General features: G+C 41.5%; 1 protein-coding gene across 2 annotated transcripts in view; it reads right to left on the minus strand.

Annotated features, from left to right (window-relative positions):
• Positions 1–13,024, minus strand: part of ca10a (carbonic anhydrase Xa) — a 514,312-nt gene that overhangs the window by 30,981 nt on the left and 470,307 nt on the right. For both annotated transcript variants that reach the window (XM_020608877.1, XM_020608878.1), the window contains one exon: positions 2,025–2,097. In XM_020608877.1, coding sequence (XP_020464533.1) covers positions 2,025–2,097 — 73 coding nt within the window. The remainder of the gene's footprint in view (positions 1–2,024; positions 2,098–13,024) is intronic.

The following is a 13,024-nucleotide window of genomic DNA, read 5'->3' on the forward strand; positions in this document are numbered from 1 at the left end:
CAAACGTCTTCCATTTAAGGATTATGGAGGCCACTGTGCTCTTTGGAACCTTAAGTGCAGCAGAAATTTTTTTTGTAACCTTTGCCAGATCTGTGCCTTGCCACAATTCTGTCTGTGAGCTCTTCAGGCAGTTCCTTTGACCTCATGATTTTCATTTGCTCTGACATGCACTGTGAGCTGTAGGGTCTTAGACAGGTGTGTGGCTTTCCTAATCATGTCCAATCAGTATAATCAAACACAGCTGGACTCAAATGAAGGTGTAGAACCATCTCAGGGATGATCAGAAGAAATGGACAGCACCTAAGTTAAATATATGAGTGTCACAGCAAAGGGTCTGAATACTTATGACCATGTGATATTTCAGTTTTTCTTTTTTAATAAATCTGCAAAAATGTCAAAAATTCTGTGTTATTCTGTCAATATGGGGTGTTGTGTGCACATTAATGAGGAAAAAAATGAACTTAAATGATTTTAGCATATGGCTGCAATATAACAAAGTGTGAAAAATTTAAGGGGGTCTGAATACTTTCCGTACCCACTGTAGGTTGTAAGCCAGTGAAAACAATTATTGATGATTTTAAGGTTTACTGTATATCTTATTGCTTGCTGCTTTGCTGTAACGCTTTTAAGATTCTATATAAAATTCCTGAAAAGGTTTAATAGTTTGTTTATTGAGTCAAGTTTTGATGTTACTAATTCTTATGATTTTTTAAGTGGTAATGTTCAAGGTTGTTTAAGACTATAATATAAATAGTTAAATGCAACTTCCTGAAAAGGAAATCAGTAATGATTGAAATTAACATTGGAATATTGACATAATCTTCATACAGTCATTTAAAAACAATCTAAATGAACTAGTCAGTTGTTTACCCTTACATTACATTATAATTCAAATCTTAGAACACAACTTGATAATGAGTTTAATTTTACTGTTCAACAATCAACAGTGTTAATAGTATGCCAACCTTCTCAACAGTGTCTCAGAAAGTTCAAACAGGTGGTAGCAACCTAGCGGTGTTAAGCTGCCTGGCTGCAGAAACCTAACATTGACAACACAAGCAGCACTTTTCTGATTGGGCTTGTTGCCCCAGTGAATTCCATTCAAACTGGCTTGCTGTGAGAGCGGAGGTGATAAGGATAATCACCTTTATTGGCCAAGTATGTTACACACAAGGAATTTGTTTCCAGTACAGAACCGAGGCAGCTATCTGCGGCGCCAACTCTACCAACGGCTCTTAACCATTGGGGGCAACAGGGGGGGTTCAGTGTCTTGCCCAAGGACACTTCAGCACGTGGACTGCAGGCACTGAGATTCGAACCTTCAACCTTCCGGAAGGGAAACGACTGCTCTACCCACTGCACCACTGTTACCTCCCCATTTAGAAAGTTACATCAGAAAATATTTTATACAACATAATCCAGCTGTTTGCTATTACATAATATACACTATCCTTTAAATTTCCTATCTTTAATAACATCTTATGTCAACTAAATACTTTGCAAAACAAATATGGTCTTAAGTGGCCAGTGCCACTGCTTTTATTGGTTATTTCAGACAAAATGTAACACTTCCTCAAAGAGCCAGAGTATACTCGTTTATAAAAATTTCTCACTACAGTTACATCTGAGGGTATAAGGGGATAGCTGCCTATAACTGAAGGTTGTTATAATTTGGGAGGTTTTGGGGTCTTATCCTGAATTACTGACATGAATGAGGGGGGTCTGCAGGGAACTCTGTTCGCAGGTTCATGGTAGTTAATTGCTGAGCGAATATCTCCGCCATAAAACCTCAAGTGGTGTTTGGAGCTTTAAAGTGTTTCAAATATGACACCTTAGTGTGAGAGGTTAAGCTTTATTCCTATGTCCAGGGGTTAGCACATTGTGGCCTTCATACACTGAGTCTACATCATCTAAATCGAAAAAAAAAATTGATATTTGACTGGAATTAACAAATCCTTGGCACACATTTAAACATAATTAGTACCAATACTTAGACAGTTAAAGTACTTCACAAAGTGACTTACTTTTATATGTTATTCTTGTAATGGTGTCTCTGTTCAGCATTCGATTCAGGAATGAGTTTGATGTCTCAGCAATCTGGGATAAAGAGAAAGAGAGTGAAAAAGGGTGGGGTTAAATGTGCAAAAGAAGTATGAAAAAAGGACTGATCACATAATGAATACAGAGTCCATCTAAAATTAAGATACATTTAATCTACGCAGCTTTTCTGCTGCTGCTTTGTCTTCTGGAAAACATAGCTTGCCACTGGTTCTCAAGAAACCACTAAAAACAGCTCAGAGACAAATGACGAAGCATAAACTGTCTTTTTAGGCAGACAAACGCATTGTATTTATTTTTCCTAGCAAGAATTTATATCAGATCAAAACAAGATTCATTTTATCAGAGAAAACAGTGAGAGGGTCATCGCCTGTGACCCTGCTGAATGAAAACAGTGAGAGGGTCATCGCCTGTGACCCTGCTGAATGAAAACAGTGAGAGGGTCATCGCCTGTGACCCTGCTGAATGTTACCCTGCATTCCACCTTAAAACTAGATTTTGCCTCTCTCCTGTACTGTAAGTGACAATACAACAAGACACAGCAATGTAACAGTAACATACTGTAAAGTAAGTAAATAATTTTGTAAGCGTAAATGTACAATTGTTGCATAATTCTTTGGCACTTCAATCACAATCATTTCACATTCATGGCCTAAAAAACATAAAATATAATATCACACACCCCTAAAGTGAACTGTATCATATCCACTCCTGACATGAGCCACCTCATTACAGCAGCACAGACTGACATAACCTGCTAAAGTAATGCCTGTAACATGAGTGTGACATGTTCAGGGCAATTTTTATTTATCAAGGATCCTGGCTGATTTCACTTGTTACTTTGTGAGCCTCTGCGTAATTATTCTGCATGGATTTGGTGTCAGATCAGTGATTATCAACGACAGTTGTAAATGAAGCACTTGTCACATAGAACTGGGTAATAATTCTCTATTCCCCTTTATTTGCTTTCAAGTGTCATATTTAACAGACTTGTTATCAAGCCTCTGAGAATGCAGCTTAAGTTTCATGAGCACTAGAAATGAAATGTTATGATTTTTTTTTACTAATGAAACAGTCTCAGTGGTGACACTGTTCCATGTCATAGAGACACCTAACCTGTCTTCTTTTCCTTCAACTAATCTCTTCATTCTTTAACTAGACATATCCCATGTCCCCACCATTTGTCCACAGAGTTTTATCCACTTTGCTAGATACCTGAATCTGCTTCTGCCAGCACACTTGTCCTGATTCCCACATTCCTGTGTAAGATTTGAGTCTTATAGACTCTAGTTACTTTATCAGCTTTAGTTACTAACACCTGTCCCTTGCTTTCTCAGATGCAATAATTTTGTGTGGACAGTGTGTTTTTGTAAGTGACATGTATCCAAATCTGTATGTGAACTCAGTTGAGCTGCCACAGGTGCATAAATTTAACTGACATATGAGCCATGTGTGTACAAGATCAACAACAATAATGTAATGTGTGCGATGATCAGATTACACAGTTTCCTCAAAAAATGTTGAGCTTCTCCATAAATGTCCAAAAACTCTCAGGTTCCTCGTTTCACTTCTGGCCCCTGTCGCTGTTGTTGGTGTCCTTTTATGTGTATTTATACTAGTTTGTGAGGAATCTGTGTAGGTGTGTGTGTGTGTGTATATGCATAAATACACCTGTACTGTATACACACGTGCAGGTTTTTAGGAACTAAGGCTATAATAGAGAATGCAGTAATGCAACTACTGGTGAAAGGGACTGCGACAATAGAAGGAGCCCAGCTCAATAGCAAATGAAATGTCCTAGGATATAAGTAGTTGGGATAAGTAGTTTTTTTGTATGGATTTTCCATTAGTTGCCCTGGAAACACATGCTGCTAATGACTAACAAAAATATTCACTGTCATTTATGACAAAATTCACATTGCAGCCTTGTTTCACCCTGAATACCACATAATAAAATCTACCCTACTGCCTGAAAAACAGACAACTTGCTACAACTCCAACTCCACTTTGCTACATAAAGGACAAACTACTTTCTGCAGTAGAACTGAATGTTGGCATTGGCTGTAAAATGCAGCATACCAAATCATTCAATAAGGATGTAATTCCTTTCGGATAGACTGTGCTTATAGCAAATAAACAGTTGGTTTGGGCTAGGCAACTAAAACAAATATAACTGTGGTTAATTCATAGGGAAATGTTATTTGCAAACTTGGGCCTTCTGTGTGAAAGTTGAACTTGCTTTTGCCTACAAGACCATCCACCACCCAGGCTTCTACAACCTTACTTTCCACTTCGTTATATAAAGGACATGCTACTGCCTGCATTGTCACTGTATGTAAATTGTGATAATCCAATATGCATGTAAGTCCTTGGATACTGAGCAAAGTAAAAGATAGCAGACATTTCTTGTCAAACCTTGTCACCATAGTGATTTGATGATCTCTGTCAAACTCCATCGAGACTTGTAAACATCTACATATTTGTATGAGAGGCCATTTAGGCCGCAATTCATACTTTCTCACACGGACACAACTGTGCTCTTACACACACACTGCCTCTCACTTGCACAGTCATACTTTCCTTTATTTACTTCCATACAATCTATTATTCTCTCCAAGACACACAACAATACTCTCTTAAATGCACCATCTTAGTACCACCCTTTCACAGACATCACCAAATATTCTCATACACACTGTTACAGCACGCTGTATGTAGCGCGTGAGTGGACTAAAAAAGAATGCAGGACTCAGACTCAGGCTTGACAAGGTAAGTGCATTTAATGAGTGTATAGAGGAGAAGTGACAGAGCTGGTCTCATCCACCGGTCGCAGGGCAGCTGGGAGTGCCTGGTGGACTGGACTGCTGGTGATGCAAACCAGGGTTGAAGCTGGGATGCGGCTTGCTAAATGAGAGCAGAGGGAGGGAACATGAGAGAGCTAAACAGGTATGCTGTGGTTAGCGCTAGTTCTGATGGAATACTGTAGACCTGATTAGCCGACCATGCTGGCTTTCGGCAGGTGAGCGCCACAGGCAAAAGCAGCAGTCCGGGGCAGCAGGAGAGCGTGCAGGAGATAGCCGATCAGATGAGCAGGTCCACAGCAGAGCAGGCAGTAGGATGCTGTGATGACAACTGATAGTGGAGATTCAGAATCTTAGTAAGAGCAGGTCTCCTTGCACTGAAGAAAACAGATAACAGTCACGGCACCACTTGGTGCTGAGAAAAACAAAGCAACGAAGGGCAGGAATCCAGACAAGCGGATGCCTAAAACATCCACAAATTGACAACATACATTCATTCATTCATTTTCTACCGCTTAGTCCCTGAACGGGGTCACGGGGGGGCTGGAGCCAATCCCAGCCGGCAATCGGGCGAAGGCGGGTACACCCTGGACAGGTCTTGACAACATACAGTTCCAAAAAAAACACAAGGTCAGGCTTAACGACAGGTACGCAGTTCTTCCGTATAGGGTCTGTGCATGGATGCCAAGCAAAGTTACTGGTGGAATTACAGGTGATCATCTGGTGACGAGGACACACCAACGCTCTCCTTAAGTACTGCTCTGATAATTGAGAGCAGGTGTGCCTCGCCGCCTGGAATGCACTCCCACCTGTGCGGGGGCGGTGCTACTGGGATTACTCATACCAGCTGACGAGTTGCTGGGGAAGGTCAGGGCCACAGACGTAACACACACACACACACTTCATGCACACATGCACATATATTATATTCTTGCATAACAGTTTATGTAAGAGGGAATAATTGTATATGTAATAAATTATGATAGAATATGTAATTGAGTTTAATAGTATATGTGAAACAGAATAATAGTGAATGTAAGAGATATAAATGGTCTATGTGAATAAGAATAGTCATGTGTAAGAAACAGCATGATAGTGAATGTGAGACAGAATGAGAGTGAATGTAAGACAGAATAGTTGTCTGTGTGCAAGAGTTTGATAGCGTATGTGAGAGAGTTTGATTAAAACAGAACTGAGTTTGATTGAAACGAAATGCAACTGAACAGGAGGCTTTGGCCCGCCTTTACAATCATGAGGAGAACAAGTTGCGACTTGTTGAAGCCATTCAATTACAACTCATTATTCATGTGTAGCATGGACATTGGGTAATGTCGTTTTTACTTTGTATTGACTTGGAGTAATTGGGTATCACACAAATGGTTGATATGCCTCATTTTAGCCATGCAGCGGAAACAAGGAGGCCTCCAGTCACCTAAGCTCGCTAACACCCGACACTTCCAACTGCGGCTGGGTCTCTCTCAGAACACACAATAACTTTTAATGTGCCAGAATTAAAAAATAAATCCCTGGATGGCCACGCACGGTTCGGTGCTGTTCTGCAGGATGTGCCTCTATGTGGTACTGACACCGAGCTCATGCAAAGGTAAGTTAGCCTTAGCTGAAGTTATGGGCTCAGTATTATCATCAGAACACTTGTCAACACTTGAGAGCATGAATTTAGTTTATCCCACTGAATGTTTCAGTTAGTCACATTTGTCATTAAGTTTGTGAAAAATCTAGCTGCTACACCGCAGTGAAATAATGTTTTCATGTTGTGCTGACATGTGATTGTACACAACTGTAGTTTGTGCCGTTCATTTTTATGACATATTTTGCCTTTTGACTTGTACTTGTACTTGTATGTGAAGTAAAATGCATTAGAAAGGGATATAGTGTGAGTTAAAGAAAGTGGTTGTGTAACAGCCACCAAGGCAGTGACCTTGTGTGCTTCCAGAAGTGGATGTGCTGCTCTCAAGAGGGTGTTGAGTGCCTGACTCCCAGCTATTCAAAGCATCTAGCATCTTTCATCTCCTAAAAAGGAACGTTTAAGGGTTGATGCAATTGAGGAAACAATGATAAGAAGCGAGAGATGGGAATAAAGTGAGAAGCAGAGTTGGTCAGTGGGGCATTCGGAAGGATAGACGAACAGGCAGATCCCGGCCAGGAGGGGACCGACCTGACTTTGGATTCTGGACTTTGACTGATGGTAGCCTGTGGCCAGAATGACTGACTGACTGTGACAATCTTTGTATTTAACACTGTATTTATTAGTGGTGATTTGATTCTCTATCTTTCAAACTATTGAATTGCCTTTATTATAATATTATATTATCATTGTAATTGGAATGGATTTGTCTGAATGAATTAACTCTGTATCAGATTCAAGCAACTACAAGTGTGTGTGTATGAGAATATACATATGGGTGCTGTCTGTGAAAGGGTGGTACTATGATGGTGCATATAAGAGAGTATTGTTGTGTGTCTTAGAGAGACTAATAGATTGTATGGGAGAGTATGGAAGTAAATAAAGGGAGGTATGACTGTGCAAGTGAGAGGGTATAGTAGTGTGTGTGTAAGATTATGATGTTGTGTGTATGGCAGAGTATGAGTATGACTGTACATGTAAGAGAGTATAGTATTGTGTGTGTAAAAGTATAGTTGTGTCTGTGTGAGAAAGTATGAATTGAGGCCTAAACGGCCTCTCATACATTTGACTGCGCGCCACATTAACTGCACCCCAAAATCTGGAGGGCCACTTTTAATTCCTAACTCCACTCTTACTCTGCTTGACTGGCTCCACTGTTCAGTGAAGAGTGAGAAGGCTGGAGCAGTTCCCAACTGAGATATGCTTGCTTATCTCAAAGAAGCCTCTCACACTTTATGACCTCCCTGTGGCCTTTTTGACTCCTCTCTGCCTTCCTTTTCATCCCTCCCTCCCTTGTGCTCAGTGGACTTCACAACTATAATTGTCTAGATGTCTTTGGGCAGTGATTAAAAAGAGATGTGCTCATCCTCCCCCTCACCTCACTGCAAGTGAAATTACTTAGACTCTGACCTGTTCTCTGTGCTCTTCAGAGAGACATGATGCCTTTACTGGCTACTTACTGTATGCTGCTTTTCCTGCTTTCTGTCTCTCTCATTTTCATAGTTTTCCTTGAAAAACAAATGAGTGAATCAGTGAATGAATGGCCTTGCATTTACTGTAAAAGCCTGCCTCAGTGTCTGTCTATTGTGAGTCTCATTTTCACAGAGATCCCCACATACTGTAGCTCAGTGATAAGCCGTCAGGGCCAGAAAAAGAGAAATTGATTTGGTCTTGGTGTTAGGGTTAGCCCCCCTCGCCAGGAGGGTGAGGGAAAACTAGGGGTAGGACTCAAGAAAGCCGGCCCAGGTGCTAGTACCAAAACAAAAGGTTTAATGGGGAAAAATAAGACAACGACAACGTAACAACAAAACAGGGTCTGTAATACTTACAACAAAGGAAGGGCAGTGATAACAAAGGAGACCGGGACGAACAGGTAAACAAACAAACTAACGGCAGGAGGCGGGGTACATGTTGTCTATAACGGGTAGCAAAACTCCGGAGACGAATCAGAAACTATGTAGTGGGATGTAGTGGGGTGTAGTGTGAAGAGCGTGTAGTGCGTATGTCGTGCGATAGAGTCAAGCCAAAACGTACAGTAACTGTCAACGTAGCATTCTATCCAAAACATAAGTACGCGTTACTTGGATATGTTTGTTATCGTTCGTTAGATTATGTTCGATAATGTTAGCTAATGTACGATAATGTTCCGGCGACGGCGTGCCAAATGGTATGTCCCGCTTGGTTTATGCTATGTATGTGCACACTCCAGAAAGAACTTACTCCTTGAGGACAATAGAACTACCGCTCTATCTAAAGAGAGAGAAAAGCTCCATTTCACTAAGATGTTGCATTTTTTTATTTGATGAGTAAAAATACTTAAATATAATATGCTCTTTGCAGTAATACTTACTGCTGGTGTTTGGGGCACCATTTATACAATAAAAATAAATGTGATGTCACGTGAGGAGAGGTCAGCCAACCCTGAAGCTAGCTAGCTTGTCTCAGCCTGGGAAAGGGTTTGTTCGCCACTTCCAGACCAAACAGCCTCTGAGGAGCGTTGTAAATTATACAGCTAGGAATGCCTGTTATTTGCAAGTGATCAACTTGGTGTTGCCAGGAATACGACTGGCGACTCGCAGCCTTGGCCTCCATGGCTATAGAAAAGGACTTACTGATGGAACTGAAACACAGAGATCACCTCTATGACAGTCATTGAAGTCTTCCTGCGCAAAGAAAGGAGGATGACTTTTGTCTATAAATAAATAGCATCTCTGGTGAGTATGATGTATTTTATTTAAATTTTTTATGTTTTTGTCATGTTATTAGAAAAATATTGATTCTGAACTGCTCCCGATGATGTACAGTTGCCATTGTAGTGTAGAGGTTTGGAGTTGTCCTAACTAGGTTTCTTGCTTTTGTTAGGTATTTTTAGTCAGATAGGTATTGGTTAGATACTTTATGTATTAGAAATGTTTAGAGTAGACAGGATGTCTGGTTAGGCTGTTAATGCTTAGTCATTCTCATGAGTTTTTTGCAGGGTGCACACGGTCAAGGATAACTAGATAAAAAAGTTTGACTGTCAGCAGACAGGATGATTATTATTATTATTATGATGTGTATAACTGTAGCTATAGCCATAATATTTTCTTATGTTTAATGTCATGACATGTCACTAGAGGTCGTGTTAGAATGTTTTTAGTTACACACCGCTTAATCAACAGACACACATACATTGATTTTCTTCATGTTTTGACTAATGCTCTGGCCAGGTGCAAAGCTGGCACCAGAGACGTCACGGTTTGGCGTTCCTGTGTAGAATGGGGCTAGCCCAACTGAAGAGATATAATGTATAGGCCTGTTTTGGTTCGGGATCTTTCATCTTTCATCTGCCTGCGTGCATGTTGGGGGTGCAAGATACCTGAGCGTGTAATGTTAATTTTTACCTGTGTTCATTGAATAAATCAGCACTGTATTGAAGTTACTTGGACTGCCTTGTCTCTCAGAATTAGCGTGGTACAAGAACTGGAAAGATTTCAAAGTGGTGCCGTGACCTCGTGAACCTGCTACATTCTCCAGATGACCGGTCCATAGTGCCGAACCAGCAGATGTACCGTGAGCCTGTGCCAGGCTGAGCTGAGAATCTGATATTCAGTCCTGTTTTGGCTGAGATTTTCCAGACGAGAGGGTGACTCCCTGGGTCTCTGTTGAGCTGTGTTGCCGTGTCCCACATCAAACCAGGTCGACCAGAAATGAGATAAGCAGGAACCCTTGTTTAAACATAAACTCCTGCACATTGAACTTCTGCCAAAATTGAGTTGATGTGTGGAACTGCCCACTCTCAATGTTTTAAATTGGATTCAAAACAGTAAGAATAAGAAAACACATTTTTATTGCTTTTGAATGATGTGCTGATTTGTTCTCTGTCACATGTAACAGTTAACAAGCACATAGACTCACTTTGAGGGATAGTAAATGAATGCCGTTGATCACAGAATTTGATACCAATAAGGGATGTAAAATTCACGTTTTATAAGTGGATTTCTGCAATGTAGTAGCAGTTGTCTCCTCAAATTTCCCATTTCCTTTTTAATTTCCCTCCGGCTGGAGCAGAAGCAGAGAGTCATCTCAACAAAACAGTTGCTCTTGGATACATTCCACATGTGATAACAGGCACAGGGAAAGCTTGCTGTTCTCATGAAATGTGGAGTGGTTATCTGCAAAACAGGCTATTAAAATGTTTTTTCACAAGCATATCACAGCTGGACAATAGGTCCGGAGATGAGAATTTGTTGTGAAGTTAACGTGCCTTGTGCAGCAGTGTATCTTGTCCGGGTGGAAATAGGTCAGTGGGAAAATTGTACCAGATTAGGGTGACCGACTGTCCTTTTGAGATAAAACGGTGGTATTTGGCTGGGAATTAACCCCCAGGACCTGTGCACATCAGCAGGTAGGCTGATGTAGAAGGTTCACAGAGTCAGCCAATTCCATTGGGCCCAGAGCCTCTCATAAACGAACAGTGTCACGTGTGGCATATTATTTTTTCATTATGGCTGATTGTGATATTATTCAGGTTTGGAGCAAGTGCAAAACTGGCACACTGGGTGCTATTCTATATGTCTTTGCTACAAAAACACAAAACAGAAGCTAAAGTTAAACACTGTGAGACATTTCTTAAAGACTGTTTGTGCTTTTTGGCTGAATTTGAAAAAATCCAGTAAGCACGGCTCTGTCTCTCTCCTGCAGTGACACAGACATACACACACACAGATACTGATAAGAGTTCACAGCAATCTCAAGGTCAGACACACACACCCAGTGCTCCCCCGCCCCCTGCAAGAGTTTCCGTGCAGGAAGACAGAAGTGAGACAGGATTTCAAAATAATGTACAACACCAAATGCCAATGTTTAATCCTGCCGAGGGTGACCAAAATGTTTCACCCTTAGTTGTTGTGCACAGTGGAATTTTACAAACTGCTCCATTTCCGGGTGGACAAACAGACTGGCAGAGCGCTTTGCAGTATTTAGATGGTGTTAAAGCAGGATGTGTGACACAGCCTGCGGCTGCTTTAAGAGAGGATGCGAGTGCCTCGGGACAGGAGAGCATGAAAAAGTCACAAAAAGCGTATAGTGTTTCAGCAAAAACTCGTGGTTCAACTGATCATGACAGAGAGAAGAAGAAGCGTGTTTGTCATGTCGCTGTGCCAACTATGACTGACAGTGAATGTTCAAGTGAGGATGAGAACCCCTATACTTCCGCTTTGAGACGTAGAAATAAAAGCAGAGGCAATATACACGACTGCTTGGAGCGACCTGCAACTCAAATGCCGCTTCTCCACACAGAGACAGCAACGGGTGGAATCACACTGACGGACACGCCGTTCACTCTTCAAGACACGTCACTTATTAAAAGTCAGCTTCCGCCGTTAGAGCAGGGTGGGGCGCTATGGATCAAAGCGTTTCTCACCGCATGAGCTGGCTGCCTGCCAGCTCTGGGTGATTTCAGACGCATATTCACAGCCTGTAGTTCTCTCAGTATGTTACAGTCAGTTGAAGCCTTGGCAAATACAGATAGGGACGCTGACTCAGTCCCACTTCACACTGAAATACATGACCTCTGGCCTGTGGTCAGGATGAAGTATCCACTACGCGCCGAGAATATCAAGCTCTCTTGTATTCCTCCAGTATCTTATTAGGGTACGTGAATTGTGGCATAATTACAGTGGTGATGACCCTGCGTTAGTTGAAAGCGTTGGTCTGTTGTTTCGCAGTGCGGTTGAGTCTTCCCTGTCTGTAAATATCCAGAAATTCTTGAAACAAGTGATTGGCTTGAGTGCCCTCCCGTTTGAGCAGTGGGCAGCTCATATTATGCAGTATGTTGACAATGATAAAGAAGATAGAGAAAAAGAGGAACAGGAAATCTCATCTTTACAAGCACAGCTGACAAAAGTACAACTTAAAGAGATGAGAGATAAAGTTAATCAGCTCGATGCTGCGCAGCAGATGTATGCTCAGCCTTCTGCTGTTTTACACAACCACACACACCTGCACCTGGACAGCCTCAGTCCTGCTCATGCAATTCACAACCCGTGAGTAGTGGCTCTCAGAATCGTGGCAGATCACGAGCATGTGGTCGAGGGTCCAGGGCAAATAGGAAAAATTTTGTGAGAGATGACACGTTTAGTTTGTCGTAAAAGAGGACACTGGGCACGAAACTGCCCAATCCTTTATCAGCAGGTGTCAGGACCAGCAGGATCATATCCTGCTCAGGTTAATAATGTACTACCTTACACACCTCAAACTCAGTATCAGGCACTAGGATCTAATCAAATGCCTCAACAATAGGGCTGCCGAAAGTCTTTAACAGATGATTCTCTAAGTTCACAGAATGTTTCTCGAACCACTAGTCAAAGTGACTATCAACAGCCGAGACCATTTGTGCTTAATTGACTCAGGAGCAAGGTATTCTACTTTAAACTCGCCACTCCCACGTTCAAAGCGTACTACATCTGTTATCGGCTTCTCGGGTCTGAAGGAGGAGTGGCCAAGAAGTTCCTTGTAAATGGAATAATCTTTCATTTCA

This window comes from Monopterus albus, unplaced genomic scaffold (genome assembly GCF_001952655.1).
Source record: "Monopterus albus unplaced genomic scaffold, M_albus_1.0 scaffold96.1, whole genome shotgun sequence".
Classification (NCBI taxonomy): domain Eukaryota; kingdom Metazoa; phylum Chordata; class Actinopteri; order Synbranchiformes; family Synbranchidae; genus Monopterus; species Monopterus albus.